The sequence below is a fragment of the Arachis hypogaea genome, chromosome 10, assembly GCF_003086295.3.
Source record: "Arachis hypogaea cultivar Tifrunner chromosome 10, arahy.Tifrunner.gnm2.J5K5, whole genome shotgun sequence".
Classification (NCBI taxonomy): domain Eukaryota; kingdom Viridiplantae; phylum Streptophyta; class Magnoliopsida; order Fabales; family Fabaceae; genus Arachis; species Arachis hypogaea.
The window spans coordinates 5684937-5710678 of NC_092045.1; the positions used below are offsets into that span (position 1 = coordinate 5684937).

At 36.4% G+C, this 25742-nt stretch overlaps 4 protein-coding genes across 9 annotated transcripts; 2 read left to right on the forward strand and 2 right to left on the reverse strand.

The window, feature by feature from the left end:
- Positions 1–3179: 3179 nt before the first annotated feature.
- Positions 3180–11292, forward strand: LOC112714895 (phosphatidylserine decarboxylase proenzyme 2). 5 transcript variants are annotated; one of them, XM_025766591.3, is made up of 23 exons: positions 3233–3370; positions 3472–3730; positions 3815–3894; positions 4038–4062; positions 4409–4468; positions 4643–4711; positions 4803–4859; positions 5145–5237; positions 5317–5367; positions 5760–5843; positions 6218–6309; positions 6594–6749; positions 6939–7023; positions 7469–7580; positions 8162–8262; positions 8501–8548; positions 8867–9013; positions 9618–9713; positions 9811–9885; positions 9969–10061; positions 10374–10460; positions 10738–10788; positions 10926–11292. In XM_025766591.3, exons 2-23 carry the CDS (start codon positions 3503–3505, stop codon positions 11028–11030), a joined length of 1995 nt encoding a protein of 664 aa, XP_025622376.1. In that variant the 5' UTR covers positions 3233–3370; positions 3472–3502; the 3' UTR covers positions 11031–11292. The 5 variants fall into 5 exon arrangements, with proteins under 5 accessions (XP_072060595.1, XP_025622376.1, XP_025622377.1 ...); XM_072204494.1 differs by lacking the exon at positions 4803–4859 and having other exon boundaries at positions 3180–3370; XM_025766592.3 differs by lacking the exons at positions 3233–3370; positions 4803–4859 and having other exon boundaries at positions 3381–3730.
- Positions 11293–12590: 1298 nt separating this feature from the next.
- Positions 12591–14045, forward strand: LOC112714899 (large ribosomal subunit protein eL42). The gene is made up of 4 exons (XM_025766597.3): positions 12591–12952; positions 13218–13397; positions 13619–13693; positions 13785–14045. Exons 1-4 carry the CDS (start codon positions 12950–12952, stop codon positions 13842–13844), a joined length of 318 nt encoding a protein of 105 aa, XP_025622382.1. The 5' UTR covers positions 12591–12949; the 3' UTR covers positions 13845–14045.
- A 63-nt stretch (positions 14046–14108) lies between these two features.
- On the reverse strand, positions 14109–16331 carry LOC112714897 (putative clathrin assembly protein At1g03050). Its single transcript, XM_025766594.3, has 2 exons — positions 15512–16331; positions 14109–15426 (listed from the first exon to the last, which is right to left on the reverse strand). The coding sequence occupies exons 1-2, from the start codon at positions 16329–16331 to the stop codon at positions 14312–14314; spliced, it is 1935 nt and encodes a 644-aa protein (XP_025622379.1). The 3' UTR covers positions 14109–14311.
- On the reverse strand, positions 16283–25248 carry LOC112714898 (peroxidase 43). Of its 2 annotated transcripts, none has more exons than XM_025766596.3 (3): positions 24761–25248; positions 24525–24687; positions 16283–16420 (listed from the first exon to the last, which is right to left on the reverse strand). In XM_025766596.3, exons 1-3 carry the CDS (start codon positions 25139–25141, stop codon positions 16344–16346), a joined length of 621 nt encoding a protein of 206 aa, XP_025622381.1. In that variant the 5' UTR covers positions 25142–25248; the 3' UTR covers positions 16283–16343. The 2 variants fall into 2 exon arrangements, with proteins under 2 accessions (XP_025622381.1, XP_025622380.1); XM_025766595.3 differs by lacking the exon at positions 16283–16420 and adding an exon at positions 23155–24151 and having other exon boundaries at positions 24761–25236.
- Positions 25249–25742: the final 494 nt, after the last annotated feature.

Sequence of the window (25742 nt, forward strand, 5' to 3'; positions counted from 1 at the left end):
TTTGTTGTGGCTCCTCCTCCGACAGCAACAATGTTCAAACTCTTGAAGAAGCTTCTACTGGACGAAGTCTCTTTACTTTGTGATTTTTTTATTTGTGTGTGATTCAATTTTTGTTTTTGTGATAATGATGACGGTGATAGTAATGGTGATGAGAAGATGAGTGGGGTTAGTGGTGAGGGAAAGTAAGAATTTGAAATAAAGAGAGAGAGAAAGAGCTTCGTTGATGATGATGAATGAGGGTTAGTGATGAGAGAGAGTAGAAGTCTGAGAGAGAGAGAGAGAGAGAGAAAGAGGCTCGGTGATGATGAAGAAGGGGGGTTGGGGATTAGTGGTGAGGAGAAGCGTTTTTTAAGGGCAAAATCGTCAAAAAAATATTGTTTATGGACAAAAGAATGATTTTATAACGTTTTGTAATGTTGAGAATGATTTTAATAACAAAAAAAAGTTGTGGACGATTTTGATTTTGACCCAAGTTCTTAGGGACGAAAAAAGTGATTCCTAAGTGTGTGTTGTGGTATGCCACATTAAGAAATTTTGACACGATCAACAACGAAAGTGACGGAAGGATGAATTTGATTAAAAAAAATTCGGAAACTAATTTAGAGAACAAATGATCTTTCAAAGACGACTTTAACCATTTACTAGTAATACAGTTCAATCATAATTTTATCATGGCTAAACTACATTAAAACAAACTTTGAAAGTATAAATAGTCTCTTCAGAATCTTGAGTTAAGCCCCACTTTAGTCTTTAAGATTGTTAAGTTGCACTGAGTTAGTTTCTGATTTTTTAATTGCTACAATTTGATCCCTCCATATTAAAAAAAGTGTATCAACGCCATTAGTGACGTGACTCAAGCCTTGCGATGCTGGATATATTAAAATGATTGACGTCATATGCATTTTGGCGATAAAGAAAGCATTAAATATGTCGTTTAATGCATTCTTTAACGTCAAAACGTGTACGATATTATTTTAATATGTCCAGCGTGACAAGACTTTGAATTACGTCACTAATGACATTGAATTTCAGTAACACAAAATACACAAAAAATAATATTAATATATTTTTTAAATTTAAAAAATTAAATTATAACAATTAAAAAATTAATGACTAAATCAATACAATTTTTCAATTTCATAACCAAGATAGGACTTAACTCCAAAATCTTATTAGTATAAAAAACTCAAGTAAGCTTTATTTGAAAGCCTTTAGCTAAATGTGTCTTAGGAGTTGGGACACATATTAATATTATTATTAAGAGTAAACTTTTTAAATTCTCTTAATAAATATATAATAAATATATAAAAACTTAATTTTTTATTTTTTAACTATTTAAGGTAGTATATTTCTGTAAAAATTTTTAATTGTTAATTGCTTTGATACCTTTTGAAAACTAGAAGATAAATAATCCTTTCTAATGTATTATTACATGATATATTTTATTATGCACTTTTAGCATATGAAATAAATTTCTTTGCGTATTTTATCTAAATATCAAATATTTTTTTAAAATTAAATTTTAAATAATTAACTTACATCATTTTAAAGTATATTTAACATGAGTTTCGAAATTTATATTTGTTCAGACTTTAAGAAGGTACGGAGCATTTTTTTTTCTATTGTTAGTTTTTGGTTATCGTGTCATGTTGTATTAATGGGCTAGTTGTATGGTCGACTATGTTATTATTGGGCTTATCATACATTATACATTGGTATGAAACATAACAAACATTTTTTTTTAAGTTTAAAAATTAATAAATTTTAAATATTTGAATTTTTCTATAAAAAAATAATTTTAACAAAAATTAAACATCAAATAATAGACACTACAGAATTAGCCAATAGTTAATACAAATTTTGTTAACAAATAAAATAAAATACGAAGCTGAACTTTTTACTAAAAAGTCAAGAACTATAAAAAGAAAAATGTTTATGAATATTAAACTGAAATGCAGTTGTATTTTGCTACTGTTTCTTAGTCTAATTTAGATAAATAATTTAATTAATTTTTTTTAAAAAATAGTTTAAACAATAAATAATAATATTAAAAATAACTTATAAATAAATTATTTTATATTTAAATTTTTATTCCTAAAAGTGCTTATTTTATAAAAATGTAGTAAAAAAATAGTAATATTATGAAAGTAGTCACTTTTTTTAGCTTTTTTATAAGTTCCTAAATAGTTTATTAGAAAGCTACAATTTAATTTTAAAAATTGCACCTGATATTAATACTACTACTTTTTATAAGTCAAAGACCTTAGTTTTTCTTTCTTTCTTTCTTTCTTTCTTTCATTTTTGGTAGTTACCGAAAAAAAAAAACTGAAATTTTAGAATAGTAAACAAGCATTTTAAGTTTTAACAAAAATAAAAAACCTTTGAAGTAATAAAAAACCTTTGAAGTTATAATAAATATATGTTACAACTGTACACAAAATTTTTTTTTTTACAACTCATATAATTATGATTGGAATTTTGAGTGTTGGTCTCTTTTTCTTTGTCATGCTTATACTATTACGTATATATCTTTTTATTAGTATGTATAAAGGAGATTCCTATACTAAACTATAGACAAAAATAAAAATTAAAAAAAGATGGTTATTTCATTCAATTGTAATTTAATCTTTTATCAATAAACAAAATAAATTTATATATTATACTCAAAGTGAAAGAACCGTATCAAAGTAATTTATTTATTTTCTTAAAGCAGGTTCATTTAATAATATCAAATAGAGGATTTTTAAATATAGGTGCATTATTCTCTTCGTTTTTCTTAATTAAAAAAAAATTATGATAAAGGAAAAGGTTGCTCTAGTCTGGAGTTAGAATATATCCTCAACTTTTTTTTTTTTATCTTATAAATAAGTAAATAAATAAAATTATAGCATCCTATATTTAATTTGACTTCATGCAATATATCTAGTGGGAGTTGATTTATCTAATTGTTTTTTTTCTCACACATCATAACAAATTAACAACAACAACGAACGTCAGTTCGATTTTTAAAGTTAATTGCATTGCTGAACAATTTACTAATATAAATAAAATTATATAGAATACTTCACATTCAAAGGATGAAATGGACTTTTCCCTTAAAATTAGGAAAATGTTGATAACTGAATTTGTTGGGAATAAAAAGCGAGTGTGTATTGGTGGGGCGAAAACAACAAAAAACTGAAAGGAATCATTTTGTGCGTGTTGATGGAAACTGGGAAAAAAAGATTAGGCACAAAAAGTAGTGAATTTTGAATTGAATATTCAATTATTCATCACCCTCTTTTGTTTCTCGTCAGCCGCTCGCATCAGCATCAAACCACGTCAATGGATTAGTTGATTACTATTTCCTACTCACTCTAATTAACATAAAGTAATAACAGTAGCTCCATTAATAATAAAGTTAACGCGTGATTTTGTGTTCCAATTCCCATTTAATCATAATTAGTAGTAAATCATCATTTCATTTCTCAGTTTCCAAAGCTCTGAATTCTGAAACGCCAGAATGGGTCACGGAGACTCCAAACTGTCGTCTTCTTCCGTAACGGAAAAGAAAGCCTCCCGTCGAGCTCGCTTCAAGCAGCGTCTTCACATCGGCCACTATATTCGCCACCGCACCGCTAACTCTAACGGTAACGCTAACGGCAACGGCAACGGCAAAGGATCTTCCTCCTCACAGAAACTCATCTCCGCCGACAACTTCGCCGGAATCGCCCTCTTTACCTTACTCCGCGTAATCTCTCTCTCTCTCTCTCTCTCTCTCTCTCTCTCTCTCTCTGTAATTCAGCTGAAATTTACAGTTATTGTGGTTGTGTAGGCGGAGATGCAGTTCAAGGACAAATGGATTGCATGCCTTTCACTCGGAGAACAGACATTCCGTACTAAGACCTCCGACAAGTAATCAACTAATATTCATCTTCTTTTCACTATCGTAACTCTTTGAAGAAGATGTTCTTTCTACTTTCTGCATTTGTTTTAGGAATTAAAAAAAATGTAGTTAGTTTATGTATTCATTCTGTGTTTTTTCCATGATGGTGCAGTACAGACAAGCCTGTTTGGAATTCTGTGAGTACTCTTCAACTGTTATTCTTCTTTTTAATTTCCTTTTGAGGTAGTGCTACCATGCTGTGTATATGTGCTTTCATGTTTATGCGCCTCATATAACTAAGAAGTACTTTAGGAACTTACGTTACTGTGTTGGAGATTAATGCTACTTATGTAAGTATCTACAACCATGCTTTAAAAGTTCAGGCATTATGGGTGACCACAAAAAAGGTGGACATGCTCTGCTTTCATTCATCATTCCTTCTACTATACGAACTTGAGTTTAGTTTGCTGTGATATTAGTTTACTCAATTCCTTTTACTATAGGGCAGTGTCTCTTCTCTGAGACTGATATTCTCTTTCCCAGGAAAAGAAACTTCTTTTGGAACAGAATGGACCACATGTTGCAAGAATCTCAGTTTACGAGGTATGCTATAAGAACCGTTTTAGTTTTCTTTATTTAATTATGCGTTACATCTGGCCTCTGGGATGTCTTTCTGCTTCATTTCAAGAGAAGAAGTGTTTGTCAATCTCTATGTGCTAGAAGGCAATTCAGTTTAAATACTGTATCTAACTCTAATGTTTTTGTTTTCTCATGCAGACCAATAAGTTGTCCAGCAATACTCTTGTTGGATACTGTGAGATTGATCTGCTTGAATTTCTGACCCAAGTGAGGAAACTTTATTTATTTTCATATATATATTTTTTAATTGTGTGTAGTTGGATCTATTCATTTACCAGCTATTTTATGTGCTCTTTAGGGTATACGCACAAGTTATGCTGAAAAGGGAGGAAAAGGCATCAAGGGGAAAAGAAGTGTAATGGGAGGGTTTAGATAGTTTTATCTTATTCCCCAAGGAAAAAAGATTTGGGGGAAATTATAAAATCAGGGTATTTGTTTTAGGATGGGTGGGGGGGTTGAGGGATTAATAATACCCGTTAAACGGCTTTCCCTTTGAAACAACAAAACTTTTGGATAGGGGTGAGGGTTAAAACCCTATAAACCTCTCTTACTTCCCTTCTCATTCTAGATCAAACCCATGAACACACCCTTAAGCATTATCCATTTGCTAAACTTTGATGCCGATGACTTGGCAATGCAGGATTCTGATTCTGACACCGAGATCATCAACCTTTTAGATCCATCAGTTCCAGGAAAAGTGGTTGGCAGCATTTCTATTTCATGTTCTATAGAGGTATATGACGTAAATGTGTATACTGTTGTTAATTTAAGTATGACAAAGATTTCTAACAATTATGAATAAAACCTAACAGGACCCAATTGAGACGCAGAAAGGTTTTGTAAGACGCATCTTATCTATAGTGGTAAGTTTGATATTTCCTTTGCATTCTGATAACCTGTGTCTAGTGTGGGCCTGAATAACTGACATATGAGGTTATCAGAAGTAGTAGTTAACCATCCTATTGCTACATGGGAGTGATGATTTCATACAATATTGTACCAATTGCTAGTAGATATTAACGTGACTATTCCAGTTTCTTCTTGGTGATTCCTTTTTTCTGTTTGAGGCTCTATAAAACTGAAAGGAATTTCATAGAAGTTGAACATATATATGATAGAATAATCTTTGAATTATATACGTCATAGAAAGTGCAATATGTAATTCACAATTGTTTTGATAATTTAAATATAATTCTCTCATATAGTATTATTCTCTAATAGTAGTTATCAACCTGAGACATTCTGCTGTTGTCAGGACTTCAATGAAGATGGGATGCTTTCACTGTCTGAGTTTTCTGATCTAATCGATGCTTTTGGCAATCAATTAGCAACCAGCAAGGTACAGGCCTACATCTATTTTTTTTTCCAATAATTTTGAGCTTGCTGAATTATCTCTCATTTGCTTGTATACCCAAATTTGGATTTGGAATATGATTTTCTTATCTTCTCTTGGGATTAACTAATGAAAGTTTGAACTTTGAACCTTGAATTCAAACAATTGAAATTTGCTTTAATGGTTATATCCAAGCCTAAGCTGATCTGGCATAGTGAGATAAGGCTTTGTTATTGTGTTGTTGGCTATACCCAAGCCCAATTCTTCGTCATAGAAGGTGTGAACCTCACGGTTCAAATAATAAATCTTGAACCAATACAATTTCTAGTTTTGTATATATTTGTTTCATTGCTTCACCGGTACAATTTCTTTCTCAACAGAAAGAGGAGTTGTTCAAAGCAGCTGACAAGAATGGAGATGGTGTTGTTAGCATGGATGAATTGGCTGCCCTTCTTACATTTCAACAAGAAAAGTAATGACTAATCTTGATGCAAAGAGAGTAAAAGCTTTAGTTTTTTAAACCTATTGTCATCTTCAGCTATCATATGTTGTGTTAAGTATTTCCAGCTTTTCATTTGTATTGCTAATGATGTATTAGTTTTGAATGATTTAATTAACCACTCAATCTAAACTTTTAGCTCAGTCTAAAAAAATGATCAACAATGAATGCACTGAATTAGGAACTTGTTTTTCAAACTGTCGTCCAATTACTTTTGTTTGATTTTTATTAACTTAACTAGCTGCTGGTATTTGCAGGGAACCACTGTTGAATTGCTGTCCTGTTTGTGGTGAGGTTCTTAATATTTCCGACCAGTTGAACAGCATGATTCACTTAACACTCTGTTTTGACGAAGGGACTGGAAATCAGGTGATGACTGGAGGATTCTTGACTGATAAGCAAGCTTCATATGGGTAATCTTCTACATTGCTACTAGTTTAGACTTTGAGAGACAGGATACCAGAGCACGATCATTATTGACCTAATGGATTACATATCAATTTTTTAGTGTGACATAAAAGCATTTATGATTGTTAATCAATAAAATAAGAAACGAGCTCGTCAATCAAATAAGAAACTTCACTTATTATTTATTTATTTAGGTGGTTCTTCAAACTGAGTGAATGGGCCCATTTTTCATCCTATGATGTTGGTATTCGATCTGGATCTAGTGCTTCCCATATCCTGGTATGCCGTTTTGTATCCCTTTTTATCTCTTTATTTTAACAATCTAATGAGATTTATGTCATACATCATAGATTCATGTATGTTTTATAGTTATACCAGGATGTGCGGAACCTCTTGGAAAATCCGTTCTCCACATTTCTAATGTCTGAGTTAGCCACATAACTATAATAATTTGAAGAAAGGCTTCCATGCTCATTTGCTAGATGCATCAATCCTTGCATCGTTCTCACTCTTTTATCAAGCATCAATATTTGTCATGCATGCCAAATTTTTCAAATGCATGAGAATTTGAATAGTATTGACTCAATAACATCATTCAAGTAGAGAATCATTAATGTTTTTAAGAGAATTTGATATTAAAAAAAAATTTACTGGGATTTTAGTCCTAAATTGTATCTGTTCTCTCTTTAAAATTCTTATTTATTTATCTTATTTTTGGTATCAGGTATATGATCGGAAGTCTCAAAGGCTTGTCGAAGAAATAATTGACAAAAAAATTGTTTTGTCTATGAGAGCTATTTATCAGTCAAAAGTAGGCCTTGGCTTAATGGATGTAGGTATGAGATAACCTCAAACCTTTTAGTTCAAAAGAAGTTCTTTATTTATGTAACTTGGATCAAGATCCTAAAAGTGAGGAAGTTGGTAAAGTGGTAAAGTGGTAAAGTGAGGAGTTAATCACTCTTAAATTAAGATAGTGGGGCACACATTTCTTGGAAGTTTCAAATTCAATGGTGATTAACCCCTCACTTTATCACTTTACCAACTTCCTCACTTTAGAGGATCTAAATTCATGTGACTTAACCAGTCATTGCGCATTGTTTTGGGCCTTAAAGCTTATATCTTCTGAACTGTTGTTGTTAGTAGAACGTATTATGATTTTGATGGTTGAAGGTCATCATACAGATATGGATCTTGTAGATACTTCTTTCCTCTTTTGTTTTTGTTTTTGTCATTGACATTTAAGTTGATTTTGTGCCAAATACCAATAGATTAGGAGTAATAAAAACTATCAGGGTTTTTTTACAATTAGAAGTATTCTGCATACTTCTAGCACCATGGGTCACGTTATATCAGATCTGCTTTATGTATTGGGTTTTCTTAATATTGTATTCTCCATTGGTGGACATCTTATGCGCAGGGGTTAAGGAGCTCTTGCAAAGCATTTCCGAAAAGCAGGGAGCACGAATGGATTCACCTGAATCCGCTGCTGATATACCCAAGTTTGTTGAATCTTATAAGGTTGGAAATTGCTTCTTTTATGAAATAATTTGATGTTGGCATGTCATAGGAAAATGTACGTCTGAGTTATATGGTGTCCCTTGATTGGGAGTTTCAACGAAATTTTCTCTTTATTGAGGTGCCCCCTTGTTTCAACTTTCTTTTTTCTGTTCTAGTTACAGTTTTACTTTAGTTCTTTATGTTCTTAACTTGTGTGTCTATAATTAACCCTTATTATAAAATGTGACTATTGTTGTAGGGTCAAATCAATTTGGCTGAAGTCAAGTATCCACTGGAACAATTTAAGGTGGGCTAAAACTTCTGAAAGAGTTTTAATTCATTTGTTATTGATGCAAAGTTGCTCCTGAACTTCTCTTGAGCCTGTTAGTTGTTAATGAGATTTCTGTAAGTTAATAGGACAAAATTTGGGGAGAAAGGGGACCTGAAATATAAAAAGGCCCATATGATATCTATTATCTGCTAGTAGAATATATATCTCTATTGATCCTGCTAGAACTTGCTCCTAGAACTGAAAAAAATCTTTTTGACCATTGAACTGGTACTAAAGGTTTGGTTGTATACAAGCAGTTGGAAGATTACCATTTTTTTTTCTTTTTCTGAGCAGACATTCAATGAGTTTTTCATTAGAGAGTTAAAGCCCGGTTCAAGACCAATTTCCTCTCCTGAATGTGATAACATTGCTGTATGTGCTGCTGATTGCCGTCTAATGGCATTTAAAACAGTTGATGACAGTTCAAGATTTTGGATTAAGGTACTTCATTTGTTACTTCTCTTGCTTATTGAAGGTTCCTGGTCTCGAATCAGCACTTCTTTTATGTAGATAATTCACATTGAAAATCTGCCAACAGATTTTTTTTAGGCATATTAATCAGTCAATTCTGAAATAAAACAAAATCTGTCAGCCCATCTTAGTATGAAAATGATAGAGTTGTGCTTTTCTCATTGTTCTTGGAGCTTGACTCATTCATAAGTTAGGATAAAGGTGTGGAGGAGGAAGTGGTTTTACAAATAAATATGCTATGATTTATTATTTATTTATTTTCTTTTTTTGTGTGTGTGTGTGTGGGGGGGGGGGGTGTTATTCTTCTTCTACTTTTTTGCTTGACATCAAGCAAGAGATATAAGTGTAACATATGAAACCATTTGGTTTTTACACAATATCAAGTGATGCATGATGAATACTGTCTTCAGGTAACTATCAGTATATCTACTACCATTTCTTTATGACATTCTATATTTCAACTTACCCCTTAATTTTGAAGAGTTTATGTTCCTTGAAAATTGGAATATATTCTGTCGTTTAATTCTTTCAACTTAAATTATGTATACTTATGGTTCTTGATTGTTCCTTTTAGGGGCGAAAGTTTTCAGTTGAAGGTCTTTTGGGGAAAGAAATGTGTTCCAATGCTTTTGTTGATGGAACTTTGGTAATATTCCGTTTGGCACCACAGGTATTTGTTGCTTTCTTTGTCTTATTTCTTTCAAATTCACTTTAATTTTGCAAGTAATTTGATTGCAAATTTTTATTTGAATGCTTCTTTATTGCAGGATTATCACCGTTTCCATGTTCCAGTATCAGGAACAATTGAACAATTTGTTGACATCCCTGGATGCTTATATACGGTAAGAGATAATGAGCTAAGGAGAATCATTTTACATTTATGTTTTCTACTTTTCTTGGTGCTGATTGTCATTATTTTTTTTAGGTCAATCCAATTGCTGTAAATAGCAAGTACTGTAATGTCTTCACGGAAAATAAGCGAGTTGTTTCAATAATTTCTACTGTAGATTTTGGAAAGGTTTGTCATCCCTATCAATTTTAATTTACAAATGCCTGAGTTCATAACTAGGTCCTGCACAAAATTCTGCCACATGAATTTATTGGAGAATATTACTTTGTGGATAACAATTCCAATTTGTTATTTCACCATTGGCTGGGTTGCAAAAGTATAAAGGCTTACATTTCTTACCATGAACAATTTATAAATAGCCATCATCCTAGGATTGAAACTACATGTTTTTGTGTAACAAAGTTATCCCATAGCTGCGCGCCTGATATTTAGTGTATTTTTTTTACCCGTATGTGGGAGTAATATATGATTTGGATTCAGGTGGCATTTGTTGCAATAGGAGCTACTATGGTCGGCAGCATTACTTTTACAAGGAAAAAGGGTGATTATGTCAAGAAGGGAGATGAGGTTTGCAAGTTACAGTTTATTACTGATCTCCCAATTTTTCTGTTGCTTGATAAATTAGATTTTTGATAAATTAGATTTTTGACTGTTGTGTCAAAAAACTTTTTTATTTGAAATTTCACTTGCATCTATTAAATGGTCCTTGAATATTGTGGATATTACACATAGCATGATGAGTGAGATTTTGAATTAATAGGATTGTTACACTTAACATTTAGAAGCTATATCAACACTGATGTTGTTTTTGCTTCTAATCAACATTTATTTGCTTAATATACAGTTTGGATATTTCTCCTTTGGTGGAAGCACTGTAATTTGTGTTTTCGAAAAGGTTGGTATTACAATCGGTTATACTTCTTATGTTCTTTTTGTTCTGGATATTGTCTTAGCTTGAATATTTTAATTATATGAATACATGCAAATTATGCATGGGGTGAGGTCCATTTTGTTTTGATTTGTGCTCTGCAGAATTCAATAGCAATTGATGAAGATCTTCTAGCAAATAGCAGCAGATCACTAGAGACCTTGGTTTGTGTGGGGATGAGATTGGGCATCTCTACGAAATCGTCTTGAAATCTGGTTGACCAACTTTGGAATTTTCAATTTGTGTACCATTCTCTTCTAACCAATAACCATGACATTGCTATTTTGTAAAGTACAGACGTATTTCAACCTCTTTTAGCCGTAACTCTAGCTAATTTTATCTGTATAATAAAATATAGGTTTAGCTAAGCGTGATACAAAATCATTGCTTGCAGTTTCAGATTAGTAAAGCAAATGAACATTGAACAACCAATAATGTATAAAGGATCTTACACGTCTTTCTCTCGCGCAATTCAAGAATCTATTGTTTCACTTCAACAATTGAATGATTTGTAAACCGATCACTGCTGGTATCGACTGGCAGTTAACCTTTATCAGTCTTTCCGATGTTTGAGTTTCGCGAATTGGGAAGAGACAGGAATGGAAAGAAGATAAGAGGTATCTTTTGAGTTTAAAATAAAGAGAAATTTTTGAAGATAATTTTTAGTATTTTTGGCCATCAATTTATCAGAATAAATACTAAGTTATTTTTAACAAATAAATTTTGTTAATTTATGTGTGTAAATTCTAAAAAAATGTGGGTGTAAATTTTTACGTAGTATTTGTTCTAAAATAAATAAGGAGGGATTCTGAAGTTTTAAATATTTAATGTATCTATACGATTTTATTTTTTACTAGTCGAGTTAAACCACAAAACAGTCTTTGAAATTGCCGTCGTGCATTAAAATCGTCCCTGAGATTCTAATTGCACTAGTTACGTCCTTGAAATTGACAAAAGTGCACATATTAGTCCGTGACCCATTTGATGACGTAGACTATAAGTGACACGTGTCATTCCATGATTTGGCTATGTGTAATAATGACATGATGATGTGATGACACATGGCATGCTGATGTGGATGGTTGTGTCGTGTCGCAACAGTATTCGTCTACGTGTCGTCCATTGTGTCATCATTGTAGATGTACCAAATTAGTCCATCACTTTGCATTAAATGGCTAGTTTGGTGCACGACATTCAATTTTAGGGACTAAAATGAGCCACTTAATGCAAAGTGAGAGACTAATTTGGTGTATCTATAATGATGACATAATGGACGACACGTAGACGAATACTGTTGCAACACGTAGCACAAACGGACACGTGGCCAAATAACATTGTGACATGTGGCACAACCATCCACATCAGCATGCCACGTGTCACTGGTCACCACATCATCATATCATTACACATGGCTAAATCATGGAATGACACGTGTCACTTATAGTCCACATCACGTCGTTAATGAAAAATGAGTCGGGCATTAATATGTTGCACTTTTCTCAATCTCAGGGATATAATTGGTGTAATTAAAATCTTAGGGACAATTTTAGTGCACAATGCCAATTTCAGGACTATTTTAAAGTTTAACTCATATAAAGACTAAAAATATAAATGGTAATATGATAATTTATTAGAGATAAAAAGATAAATTAAATTTAAATATCATATTTATGTATATAAGAGATTTTGATGTTTTTTTTTTTTGATCTTATATATTACACAACACACCTGCTCACACATATTACTATTAACATGGTTTTATATTCCTCACTGATGTTTGTTTGTCTAAGTATCATTGTTTGGTTCTGTCTAGTATCTCTATCATGACATCAACAAACTCCTTCTAAAAAAGCAGTCAAAAGGGCTTTTTAGTAGTTTTCTTTTATAAAGTAGATCCATAGCTAAAAGCCTAAAATAGAAGAAATGGGTAAGACATGCTGTTGGCCAGTCTTGGGTGGGCCGTCGATTTTCTAAACAGAGACCAGACAAGCCCATCCCAGCCCTCCACTGTCCATCAAACCCTAATTCGGTTTAGCCATTAAAATAGCAGGGCATAGTCTTCTTTTCACTCATTTTCGCGGCGCACACCACTCTCTCTGCACAATCCGATCCCACACACAGCGCCACCATGGTAAGCCTCTACTCCTCCACTGCTTCCTCTCTTTCCATTTTATTCACCAGTTATCCCCAAATTCCCTGAGATTACCCTTAACCCTGCATCTCTGCTTTATTTATTTTTTATTCTTTTAAGATTGTTTTTATAGTCAATTATTATGTGTATTAGCCTTGGATAGGTGAATTATATTTGAAATTCAGGAATCTGGCGGTATTAGATACTGGGTCAAGTTCGAAATGCTAAAGCTTGCACCTTTTGGTTCTTGTGGTTGGTTTCTTAGGTGAACGTTCCAAAGACAAAGAAGACCTACTGCAAGAGCAAGGAATGCAGGAAGCACACACTGCACAAGGTTACCCAATACAAGAAGGGTAAGGATAGCATTGCTGCTCAAGGAAAGCGTCGTTATGATCGCAAACAGTCCGGTTATGGTGGTCAGACTAAGCCCGTCTTCCACAAGAAGGTATCAATCTTTTAACTTTTTCCATCATTTTTCATCTTAGTTTTCTTAATTTCTAGTTTTTGACTTATACTTAGGTCACACATTCAATGTAGAATTAAGTTGGATGTATTGATTTTATCTGCAACATGGTTTTTCCGAACATTTCTATGTGATGTTCTATTCCTAGTGCATTGTTCAAGGATTCTTCATTTAGTTATAAGTTTGTTTGTTTAATTGGATAGGCAAAAACCACCAAGAAGATTGTCCTGAGGCTGCAATGCCAGGGTTGCAAGCATGTGTCTCAACATCCAATTAAGGTTAGTATATGGCAGAACACATTATGTTTTGTTGTGTTTGAATAAATGGTTGATGTTTAGTTAATGGATGATTCATGTCTTTGTTGTGCAGAGGTGCAAGCACTTTGAGATTGGTGGTGACAAGAAGGGAAAGGGAACCTCTCTGTTCTAGGCAGGAGTATTAGGATTTGCAGTTGTACTGTTTTTGAAGTATCTGAATGTTTTGTTTCTCTATGGATTTCTCCTAGTTATATTTTCATTTTGCAAGACCTTTTTTGTGAGGGAGATGTGAAAAGTGTTACTAATATTAGTGATCTCTTGTTTCCATTTTTTGAATGATTACAATATTCATCTTTTTATACTCCTTTTCAAATCCCTGCCTTTCTATGTGATTATGCCTTTATCTAATTTAATTAAATGAGTGCCACAATGAATGGATCCTGAACTAATCCACTACTGCATTAGTTAGTTATTTGAAATCTCCAAATATGGAAACATCTGTTCTAATTATATTAGTACAATATTTACATGCAACCAGCACCAAATGTAGAAATAAAACATAAAACCCGCAAACAACTGTTCTAATCAGCACACAATATTTACTACAGCAAATATGAAAGGTGAGGGAATTTGACCTACTTAACGTTGATAATTGCCATAATTCTGTGGATAACCTCCGAAATAAGGATTTTTATTATGTTGTTGATGCTGCTGCTTCAAGAATGCAGCTTGTCCTTGGCTCCGATCCATTTCAAATTGCTGCCACATTAATTGCTCTTCAAGCAACAACTTCTGTTTCTTCTCTATCTCCGACATTTGCACGTAAGACGGCGGTGCCATAGATAGAGAGGCTGCAAAGGGATCTACACTGCCGGAACTCAAACCACTGCCCGGTGTTGGTGGCGCTGGCAATGCTAGCACTGCAGGCCTTCCAGCTGAACCAAGTGCCACACTGCTAGCACTTCCACTCACCCCATAACCAGGTCCTTGCATTGTTGTTGTCATTTCTGCTCGTTGGTACATGCCATTCAACACTAATGTATCAAAGCCACCACCCAATGCAGGCTTCTGGTTCGATAAGTTGCTACCAGATTGGACCAATGCTGTCTCCCAATCTTCTGCTTCGTCGAATGCATGCCATGGAAGTGCTTGGGTTGCACCTGTTGCTGCTGGTAAAGCTCCATCAAACAAAGCCAAGGCCAGTTTGTCTCCCTGGTCTTCACAAGTTACCGTTTCGTCTCCTAAATTCAACAAATTAGCTTCCATTTGCACAGGTTTTTCTACTTCTGGCTCTTTCTTTGGCTCCTCTTTTGCCGGTGCCTCAGAAATGGATGCTTCTGGTGGTGGTAGTGCCTTGATTGCATTCATATCCTCTTCTGGTTCTGGTTCCGGTTCCTTGGCGGCTTTAACTTCCTTCTTTTCTTGTTGGTTGTTCTGTGGCAATACGAGCTTTCCTTTTATGAACTCTTCCATTATCTCTAGCTTCTTGGGCGTGATTTTTTCAATCTCAGGATACTCAGAAAAACGTGCAATTCCGATATTCTTGCTCCAGATATAAAACACATCTAGCTCGTCGAATTGCTTTCCGACACGACAGAAGATGTCATATACCTTGCTACAATCCACTGCCTCCATTTCGGGGAAGCGATCAAGGAAGATACCCAATATTTCTGTTATATCATAATACAGTTGGAAACTTTCCCTCACAATCGGATATAGAGCAACTATCACAATTCTGTGGTCCTTTGCTGCCCCTGGTACATTACATTAAGCAAACATTGATGAAGGAAAGCTTTTATATGAATTCGCCATATTCTTCAATCTGAAATATTTACAAACCTGTGGGACGACATGCTAAAAATCTCTCAAGCAGCAATTGTAAATGATGCATCTTGTAGTAAAGTTTATCCAGTGTCATGTCTTTAACTGGTGTAGATCTTACAACAACTTCTCTGTCCCTGTCCCTGTCCCTGTCCTTATCGATGTCTCTGTCCCTGTCTCTGTCTCTGCCTCTATCCCTGTCTCTTTCTCTCTCTCTTTCTCTTTCTCTTTCTCTTTCTTTGTAGATTTTTTCTCTGTCTCTGTCTCTGTCTCCATTGCTATCGCATCCTCTTTCTCTATGCCTTTCAATGAACCTTTCTTTATACACATCATCATCAAAACTCAATTTGCCGTGCCTCCCACGGCGGCTTTGCATCTTGAAGTCAAGTCTTTCATCTAGATACAGGGCGTAGGTGCGCACAAATGCAGAGAAGTCCCATGAACCGGATCTTGAGTGGTCGCGAAAATCAGACATGTTGAGAAGGCGAGTCCCACGGCGAGTTGAGAAGAATATCTCCTGCTCATAGGCAGGATCACCCTCTGCTAGCAGTCTTTGAATCAACACAAGACTTTTCAAAGCCACCGTCCAACTTCTAGTCTTGCTCAGACGTCTTGAGATGGTATTCACACAAGCACTGATGAATACGCGAGAGTAACATGTTAAGCTCAGGATCTCCCTAAGATACTTCTCTTCGGCCGGGTATTCGTTGTGCCTCGTCGCCTTCACGATTGCCACGTCAAGGTCGGCAAGCGAGGTGCTGCTTCCAACTTTGGCTAGGCCTATGCTTGTTGTATCCTTCACTGCCCCAATGGCTTTTCTGAATGAGCTTGGAGCCATGCTATTCTCTTGCTATCTTCTAAGCCTTATTGTATCTGCTGATTTTGCTCCACTTATATAATCTTCAATATGTTCACAATTCCTGCTTCCTGCAATAATCATTTCTAACATGTTATATCAGATTCTTCAAACATGAGCTTTTAGATTTGTCTAAGATAATATGAATGAATGCAAATGCAGAGAGTAAATGGGATGATACCTTCTTGGAAGCACCAGAGTACAATGATTAATCACAACTGCTTAAGAGAGAATTAGAGATCCAAAGCAATTGTAAAGTAAGAAAATCTTCTTGTTTAGAGGAAGAAAGAAAGAAAGAAAGATATTTGTTTCTAACTCTCTTTTGTTCTTCTTACAACGTATCTCAAATTGGCTAAAACATTGCCCGTTTTTGTAGCACGAAAACAAGGGAATCAATTAAGATTTTATGATAAATTCACTGCTCAACATTAGAAAGCTTTTAAACATTCTTGGTTATTCTATTTTTAGTAGGGAGGGTTATTTAGTTTGCATATTCTCGCCACCTTTGACCGTTTCAATGTTAATGTAACCATCTTAAAGTTTAACAATATACTAATCTAACAACCCAAGGTATATCATCATATCAGTTAAATACATGCAATGCAATGCACCTGTTATATATCTCTTTGGTTAATTGGTTAATTCCTTGCATCTTGAGGAGCATTGGTTTTGGGACAGCTTGGAGTTAGCTTAGTCAGTGCCAATTCCTCGGAAAATAAACTTAATCAGATATATGTTTGTGATGGGTTTTGTTTAAAGAGATAACTGTTTTAGTTTTCATTCTTAAAAGTTGTTTTTATAATCTTATTTTGGTGTATGGTTATAACCAGGAACGGACATAGTTGAGAAGGTGGGGCGGCACTTGTGCCCACTAGAAGTTTGAAAACAAACTAATAAATACATATAGATCAATATATTTTGCTTATTATTATATCATCTTTGTTCCCATCAAAATTTATGTTAAAATAAACTTTATATTATTAAATTTAACATGAAACCATATTTATCTTATTATAAGTATCAAAACTAAAAATATAAATAAACAAATTCAACATTAGTAATATATTTTGTAAAACTAACCAAGTAACTAATTACTAAGTTGAAACTTAATTTTCTAAACATAAAGTGAAATTATTAGTTTTTTCTTTCAAAAATTGGTTGAGAAAAGAAAGAATGTTATCTATTTATTAATTCATATTTTTTAAATTGACAATATATTAAAATTAAATATAAAAATATATAAAATATAATATTTAATTATTAAAAAAAACTATTTCAATTAATTTTTTATTATTTTAATTAATATACTTTTCAGCTTGGTTGAGTCAGCGAGATCCAGATTTAACCTGCGTATCACTCTATATGCTTTATAGAAGACAAGATTTACCCTTCCCATGAATTCACCGGTAACTACCGCTGAAGAAGCGGATCAACTGCAACGAAGCAAAAAGAAACTCCGTAATGACAGAGGAGAATTTAAAGGGGAGACATCAAGGATAGCTAGAGAAGAGGAGTGGATGTGCGAGAAAACGTCTTTTGTGGGAACTAATGGCAAAAGAAGAACGTATGCCGATCTTGTTATGAATGGAAGTGCAGAACCAAGATCGGATGACGAAGAGTCTGACTCTGATAGGAGTTCATCAGATGATTCTGAAGAGGAAACGGAAGAGCAAATACCGATGGAAGAGCTTTTCAATATGAGCCAGATGCAAAGAGACGCTCTAAAGAAGGAGAGAAAGGAGGCCAACCGTCAACCATCAATTTCTGTTGAAAGACTCCCTAACGGCACCATCAGTATTACAGTTAATAAAACAGAGAAGAAAAGGTTAGAGAAGCCTTGGAAACACACGTTGATAGTGAAACTCCTGGGGAGGCAGATTACGTATGGAGTGCTGAAAAGAAGGTTAGACACCATGTGGGCCAAGTCAGGAGGCATGGACCTCATCGATGTTGGTAATGACTTCTATGTGGTGAGATTGTTTAATGAAGAAGATTACTGGCATGTGATGGAAGGAGGTCCCTGGCTACTTTTCGATCATTATCTAACGATAAGAAGTTGGACCCCAGACTTCAACCCCTTCGGAACTACCATCAATAAGGTGGCAGCTTGGATTAGGCTCCCAGACCTTCCCATTGAATACTACGACAAGCGTTTCCTGGGGACAGTAGGTGATCAGATTGGTAAGACGCTTAAAGTCGACATGAACACAGCGAATCAATCCCGGGGTAAGTTCGCGAGACTCTGTGTTGAACTAGACTTGAGCAAGCCCTTGGAAGCCTCCTACTTGGTGAATGGAAAAAGATTCTACATAGAATATGAGGGCCTGCATATGGTATGCTTCAGTTGTGGAAGGTTTGGCCATGTGAGTGATAGTTGCATGGCTAATACCAATCAAGAAGGTAAGGGAGGAAAGGCTAAAGAAGTGCAGCATCAAGAAGCAGAAAAGAATACTCCGACGGAAGAGATGCAGGCTGATCCTATGAACAAAGAAGGAGGGAAATGTAACGACAAGGGTAAAGAAGTCATTGTAACAAGCCAAAATTTTGGTGTATGGATGATAGTACAAAAGCAGAAAAGGACAAGAAGAACACCCACTAATAAGGACACCTCCAACATAAGTAGTGGGTCGAAGCATAAAAGCGAAAGAGACAAAATAGAGGCAGTGGAGGAAAAAGGAAGGTACGAGATTCTGGCAGAAAAGGACAAAGGGGACCAACCAATGCATGATCAAGGCAGTCTTCAGAAAAACAATGTGTCCCCTGTTAGGAAGCAGGCTGAGATTGTTTCGAAGGAATTTCTAACAGGTTCCCAAATGAGAAAGGCCAAGGCTACCACTTCAGTGCAGATCAATGATGAATATCCTTCTGACCATCCAAACCTAGCCCAATCATCCAAACGCAAACCCCAAAGCCCAACTTATTCACAACAACACCACCAAGCTACTCCAGCCTCATCACAGCCAACCCCTCAACTGTCCCTAAGACAGCCCATGACCCATCAAGCCCATATTATAGCCCCCATTTCTGACCCTACCCCCAGCCCAATCTTATCGCATGTGTCTCAATCTTTAGAGACATCTGACACTCATATGGTGTTGGAGACCCAAGTGGACCTTTGTATGGATCCAAAACCCCCAGACCCAAGGCAACCTTTCCTTTCGGGCTCGGATCTGGACGAAGTCATGGCCGAAGGGACTACGACAATAGTGGAATGGGGAAAAAGAGAAGCCCCGAAGGGGAACGATGTGCACATGGCCTAGTTGGGCCAATCATGGTTTAACTTGTCTCTGAATTTTGGATCCTTGAAGCTTTGGGCTTCTTTAAAAATAAGTCTTAATGATCATTTTTTCTTGGAATGCTAGAGGGGCTGCTGGCCCAAGCTTTGCAAAAACATTAAAGGAATATACTCAGCAATTTAAACCTGACTTGGTTGCGATTCAGGAGACCAAGTGTGGCGGAGAAGTAGCAAAGAGATCTATTCAGAATTGTGGCTTCAATTTTCATCTGACGGTGGATGCCCAAGGCTTCTCTGGAGGGATCTGGCTTTTGTGGAATAACCCAAATTTTCACATTCAAGAAATTAGCAGGCATAACCAAGCCTTGCACGTTCAGATTGAGAATGGTATGGAGCATTGGAATCTAACCGTGGTATACGCTAGTCCTCAGGAGACCAAGAGAAGAGAAATTAGGAGCTTCATTAGCGACATTGCAGACACAGTCCAAGGCCCCTGGTTACTTTGTGGAGACTTCAATGATATTGGAAGAATAGATGAGAAAAAGGGTGGGGCTCCTCCAGATAAAGCTCAAATTAGGAGGTTTACAGAGTGGATTGACCGTTGCAGTCTTATTGATTTGGGTTTTAATGGCACAAAATTTACTTGGAGAGGACCAGTTTGGCAAAATGGGGAGCGTATTTTCAAACGTCTGGACAGAGCTTTGTGCAATGTGGATTGGAGACTCAGATTCCAGGAAGCGGTGGTAGATACTTTGCCAAGGGTTAGGTCGGATCATCACCCTATCCTCATTAAATGCAAAGGTACGCACAATCACCCTAGGGAAAAACCATTCAGATTTGAGTTTATGTGGATGCAACACCATGACTTCCAACCCTTTATTAGACAAGCCTGGCTCGGCAACCACCATTTGACTAGTGCCATCAGCTCTTTTGTGGAAAAAATTAAATTGTGGAATCGGGATAATTTTGGGCATCTGTTTAAGCAAAAAAGAACCATCTTGAACAGGCTTCGAGGCATCCAAAACTCACCCAGATATGGGAAGAGTGAATTTTTGGATAGTTTGGAGGAAAGGCTCAATGGCGAGCTAGAAGCTATTCTTGATAGGGAGCAAACGTTTTGGCTCCAAAAATCGAGGGAGAACTGGATTGTGGAAGGGGACCGCAACACGCGATATTACCACACCAAAACCATCATTAGGAGGAGGAGGAACAAGATTTTAAAGCTGAGGGATGATAGTGGGGTCTGGATGGAAGACCACGAAGCTCTAAAAAGTCATGTTTGTCAGTATTTCCAAAACCTTTTCCAGGACAAATACCCTAGAAGAAATAGTGTGATCAACACCACAACCTTCTACCCCCCGATGGAAGATGGGGAGATACACAACCTGAGTCAATTCGTCAACAAAAAGGAAATTGAGGATGCAATTTTTGCTATGGGATCCCTCAAAGCTCCCGGAGATGATGGACTCCCGGCAGGATTCTTTAAAGAAAATTGGCAGGTAGTTGGAAGCAGTGTCATTAATTTTGTATTGGACTCATGGAGGAACCCAAGCGGCATCAAGGATGTGAATAACACTCTCCTGACTCTCATTCCTAAAGTGGACCACCCTGAGTTTGTGAATCAATTTCGCCCAATCTCTCTTTGTAATGTATCTTACAAGACCATAACAAAGATTTTGGCTAATAGGATCAAAACCACCTTGAATAACCGTATATCTCCTGCTCAGTCTAGCTTTATCCCGGGTAGAAAAATTCAAGATAACATTATTATCGCACATGAGATCATCCATTCGATGAGGAAGTCAGCAGCTAAGCATGGGCACATGGCGATCAAAATTGACCTAGAAAAGGCCTATGATAGACTTAGTTGGAACTTCATTGAGAGATGTCTTCAAGATTACTCAATACCTCCAGAGCTTATCAGTGTCATTATGAATTGCATTAGGTCGACCAGCTTTCAAGTTTTGTGGAATGGGGAAAAAACTAATGTCTTCTCTCCAACTTGCGGCATCCGCCAAGGTGACCCTCTTTCACCATATATCTTTGTCATATGTATCGATAGGCTGTCTCATCTGATTGAGGACATGGTAAATGAGGGGCAGTGGATTCCTTTCCGTGTTGGGAGAAACGGACCTCTTATATCCCACTTGATGTTTGCCGATGACATCATGTTGTTTGCTGAAGCTTCTCAGGGACAAATTCGTAACATCAAGAAATGTCTTGAAATTTTTTGTGAGGCCTCGGGTCAAGTGATCAATGCCCAGAAAACACAAATCTTCTTCTCAAAAAAGGTGAATAATGAGTGTAGAGAAATGATTGTTAAAGAGGCAGGCTATAAAGAAACAAAAGAGATTGGAAGGTATTTGGGATCTTATATTGTGGAGGGACGGGATAGCAAGAGAAATTATGGGCACATTCTAGACAAGGTGAAGAATAAACTCAAGGGATGGAAGCAGAAAAGCTTGTCCATAGCGGGAAGGGTAGTGCTAGCTCAATCTTCTATTGGCCCGATTGCCAATTTTGCGATGCAACACAGCAAATTGCCAAAAGGCATTTGCAGCAAAGTGGAGAAAGCTCAACGTAATTTTGTTTGGGGTTCGGACGAAAATCACCGCAGGGTGCATCTCATTAGTTGGGAAACCCTCTGTCTCCCGAAGGATGCTGGAGGCTTGGGGTTCAAAAGGCTGGAAGTGATGAATCAAGCCTTCTTGTTTAAAATTTGTTGGAATTTGAACGAAGATCCTGACACTTTGTGGGCGAGGGTGTTATGGTATAAGTATTGTAATGGGGACACTAATAGACCTCATAACCCTACAGTGGGATGCTCCAACCTTTGGAGAGCTTTGCAGCAAGTATGGCCAACCTTTGAGGAGAATATTGTTCACAGAATTGGCAACGGGGAAAATACCAAATTTTGGAAGGATAAATGGCTTAACATGGATGGGTGCCTTGCGGACCATATTAGGCCTAACGTGCAAATTGAAGATATGGATGCAAGTGCCCAGAATTATGTGAACTCAGAGGGAGAATGGAACTTGGAGGTGCTCAACTCTGTAATTGAGACAGAGTGCATTCCCTTAATTAAAGCCATCCCTGCCCCTAGACCCTCAGATCCTCCTGATAGCAGAGCATGGAAGAATTCCTCAGATGGAAGATTCTCAGTTAGAGAAGCTTATAAAGCTATTATCCAACCTCCTATTGGTACCAGCAATGTGTGGAAGAAGATTTGGAAATGGCACGGCCCTCAAAGAATAAAAATATTCATGTGGCAAGCCATACATGGTAGATTGATCACTAACTACAGAAGGAGTAAATGGTATGGGACTTCCCCCCTCTGCCATTATTGCACAAATCAAGTTGAAGACACTATGCATGTTTTGAGAGATTGCGAGGGGGCAAAGGTTATCTGGAAAAAGCTGGTTAGAAGCGAGTTAGCGTTGGAGTTCTTTTCCATTCCAACGTCTGATTGGTTCCATGAGTGTTTGAACAAGGATTGGGGTTGCTCGATTCAAGCGGAATGGATTAGTATCTATATGGTTGCTTGTTGGAGGATTTGGAATTGGAGAAATATGGAAATATTCCAAAGATCCTTCAAGAGACCAGTGGTAGCGTACAATCTTATTCAGGATTATGTTAACACCATTCAAAAAGCCTTTGAGAAGTATCTCGTTGGGACCAATACTCACAGGAGAATGACTATCAGTATCAAGTGGCAACCCCCACAAAGTAATTGGATTAAAATTAACACAGATGGGGCAGTAAAAGATAATCCAAGGAGGGCGGGATGCGGTGGTATTCTAAGAAATAGTGAAGGAAGATGGATCATGGGTTTTTCCAGAAATCTGGGTGTCTGTTCCGCACACCTTGCTGAGCTTTGGGGGGTATACACCGGCCTGGAAATAGCCTGGACGATGGGGTTCAGAAGAATTTGGCTTGATTGTGACTCAAGTGCAGTAGTAAACAGTGTCAAAAACCCTTCCTTGAAGAGGAATTCTGGGTCGGTCCTCTACTACAGGATCAGCGAGCTCCTTGACAGGGGTTGGCAAGTTAGGATTGAGCACGTTTATCGCGAAGCAAACGGTTGTGCAGATTTTCTCGCCAATCTTGGAGCGGCACAAGAACAAAGCCTCATGGTATGGAATTCCCCTCCTCCAGGGAGCGATCTTTGGGTACTTAGTGATATTACTGGCACCTCTTGGCCCAGAATGATTAATTTAGTGTAGTTCCTTTTGTTGTTTGGGCTTCTGGCCCCTTACCTTAACCAAAAAAAAAAAAAAGTAGGAATCCATAACACTCTTGGTGAATATATCATCATTAAGCCTAGCATCAGATTCTAAGACAGCAAAACCTTCCCTTATGTTCTTCAGAATGTGTTTGTCAAATTCCGTCCCACTGCCTTCATCGATGGCGAGGCGAGCGTTAACATCGCCGTTTTGAGGGCACCTAGCCTTCAGCCTTGGGAGGAAGTTTGGGTTGATAGCTGGGTCTGATCCCACACCACCCGGGAAGAAGTTGTATAGCCTTTTTGTCATGAAGAAGCATGCTGTTGTTCCAATTGTATGTGCAGCTGAAAATAAGGTGGAAATTCAGGTACAGTCGACTTCACGTGAAGTTGATAATTGAGAGTCATTAGATAATTTAACTGATTTGACTAAATTTTTATCTAACAACTCTCGGTTATTAACTTTACGTGAAGTCGACTGCACTTGAGTTTTCACCAAATAATAATCATAATAATAAATTCAACAACCTAAATTAACGATCAAATTAGTTATTATGTATTTGTGTATACACGTGATAGTATCTACTATCACGTGTTTGGCAATTTGGCCTATTCCATAGTTTAATTAGCTAACAAGTTCATATTACTTTACTTCCTCAACAACCACCATCTCATCCACCATGCATGACAAGGAGGGAGGGAGAGAGAGAGAGAGTACCAGAGAGAAGAACAAGGTCTTTGTGGGTGAGACCCTTGTTGAGGAACTTGGCCTTGAGTATCTGAATAGAATCAGTAACTTGAGGCATTTCATCTGCAAGGCTAAAATTGGAAACGAAACCATCTCTGCGCCCAGTTGGAACTTGATATGTTGGTCCATTGGTCTATTAAAATAATTGAATGAATAAGAAGCATACATAAGATGCATGAGTAAGCAGTAAGCGGAAGGTTTGTTACCAGAGCAATGGCGTCTCTGGCAGCCAAAGCGAGAATGTCAGCACAAGAAACAAGGGCAGGGCAAGAAGCTTCCAATTGAGCCTTGGCTCTTTGAATGACCTCAAAGCCTCTGAGGCCTTGATGAGCAAATGCAAGCTTCTCCGGCTGTGATGACACGTCGATGAGAATGGAAGCGTCGCATCCCTCAACAAAGCAGTCATGGAAGTGAAGCCTCAGCAAGGCCGCCGCCATGTTGGGGTCAGAGGCAACGGCGTCTCTCACTACACCATGGACAATGGACTCAGCTTCAGGACACGTGTTTCTGTAGAAACCCACTTGAAGAATAAACTGACCCTCACAACAACTTGTCAACACCATTAACAACCACAACAACACCCCCATACCTCTTCCTATCACTTTGCAACTTCCTGCTGACACCTCTTAACTTTCATGTCACCGACGTGTCAAATACAAATACCATTCATCGCTGCACGCACTTCAACTCTCTATTAATAATACGTATATTTATGTGAAATAATACTTATGCTTAATTTTATATAAAATTAATAGTTAAGAATCGTTAACACATCGTCTCGATTATTAACTTCTCGTGTCTAGGAATTTAAAAATCATCACACTTATAAGTGATTGGAGAAAGCAAAAAAGTTTGATGAGTAAATTGAGAAAGAAGAAGTATAAGGAGTGATTAGAGTATACGTACAAGAAGAATGCTAGATACTAGTAATTTTAGTGTTTTATAATCATCAATTGGTTATTAATAGTATTTTTAATGGTGTGAGATTATATCTAATAGTGGAAGATCACTCACTTTTATTTTGATGATTAAGTACTAACCAAAAAATACAAAAGTTGTTGATCTCCTAAACTTTTTCTATGTACAATATGTATAATGGAAATTTAGAAATGTTCAATTCAATAGGATATAAGATGTTTATTATCTCTAATATTCTGAATAATATAAGTATATTGTGTTTAAGAAATT

Excerpts from the sequence above, each read along its gene's own strand:
- LOC112714898 (XM_025766595.3), bottom strand. The coding sequence starts at position 25,141 with ATGGGGGTGTTGTTGTGGTTGTTAATGGTGTTGACAAGTTGTTGTGAG. Across the intron at positions 24,688-24,760 it reads CCAGAGACGCCATTGCTCTG|ACCAATGGACCAACATATCA; the intron begins GTAACAAACCTT and ends TTATTTTAATAG. Across the intron at positions 24,152-24,524 it reads AGACCTTGTTCTTCTCTCTG|CTGCACATACAATTGGAACA; the intron begins GTACTCTCTCTC and ends CCTTATTTTCAG.
- LOC112714899 (XM_025766597.3), top strand. Across the intron at positions 13,398-13,618 it reads AGCCCGTCTTCCACAAGAAG|GCAAAAACCACCAAGAAGAT; the intron begins GTATCAATCTTT and ends TTAATTGGATAG. Across the intron at positions 13,694-13,784 it reads TGTCTCAACATCCAATTAAG|AGGTGCAAGCACTTTGAGAT; the intron begins GTTAGTATATGG and ends TTTGTTGTGCAG.
- LOC112714897 (XM_025766594.3), bottom strand. The coding sequence starts at position 16,331 with ATGGCTCCAAGCTCATTCAGAAAAGCCATTGGGGCAGTGAAGGATACA. Across the intron at positions 15,427-15,511 it reads TTTAGCATGTCGTCCCACAG|GGGCAGCAAAGGACCACAGA; the intron begins GTTTGTAAATAT and ends GTAATGTACCAG.
- LOC112714895 (XM_025766591.3), top strand. The coding sequence starts at position 3,503 with ATGGGTCACGGAGACTCCAAACTGTCGTCTTCTTCCGTAACGGAAAAG. Across the intron at positions 6,310-6,593 it reads CTTACATTTCAACAAGAAAA|GGAACCACTGTTGAATTGCT; the intron begins GTAATGACTAAT and ends TGGTATTTGCAG. Across the intron at positions 9,886-9,968 it reads TCCCTGGATGCTTATATACG|GTCAATCCAATTGCTGTAAA; the intron begins GTAAGAGATAAT and ends TATTTTTTTTAG.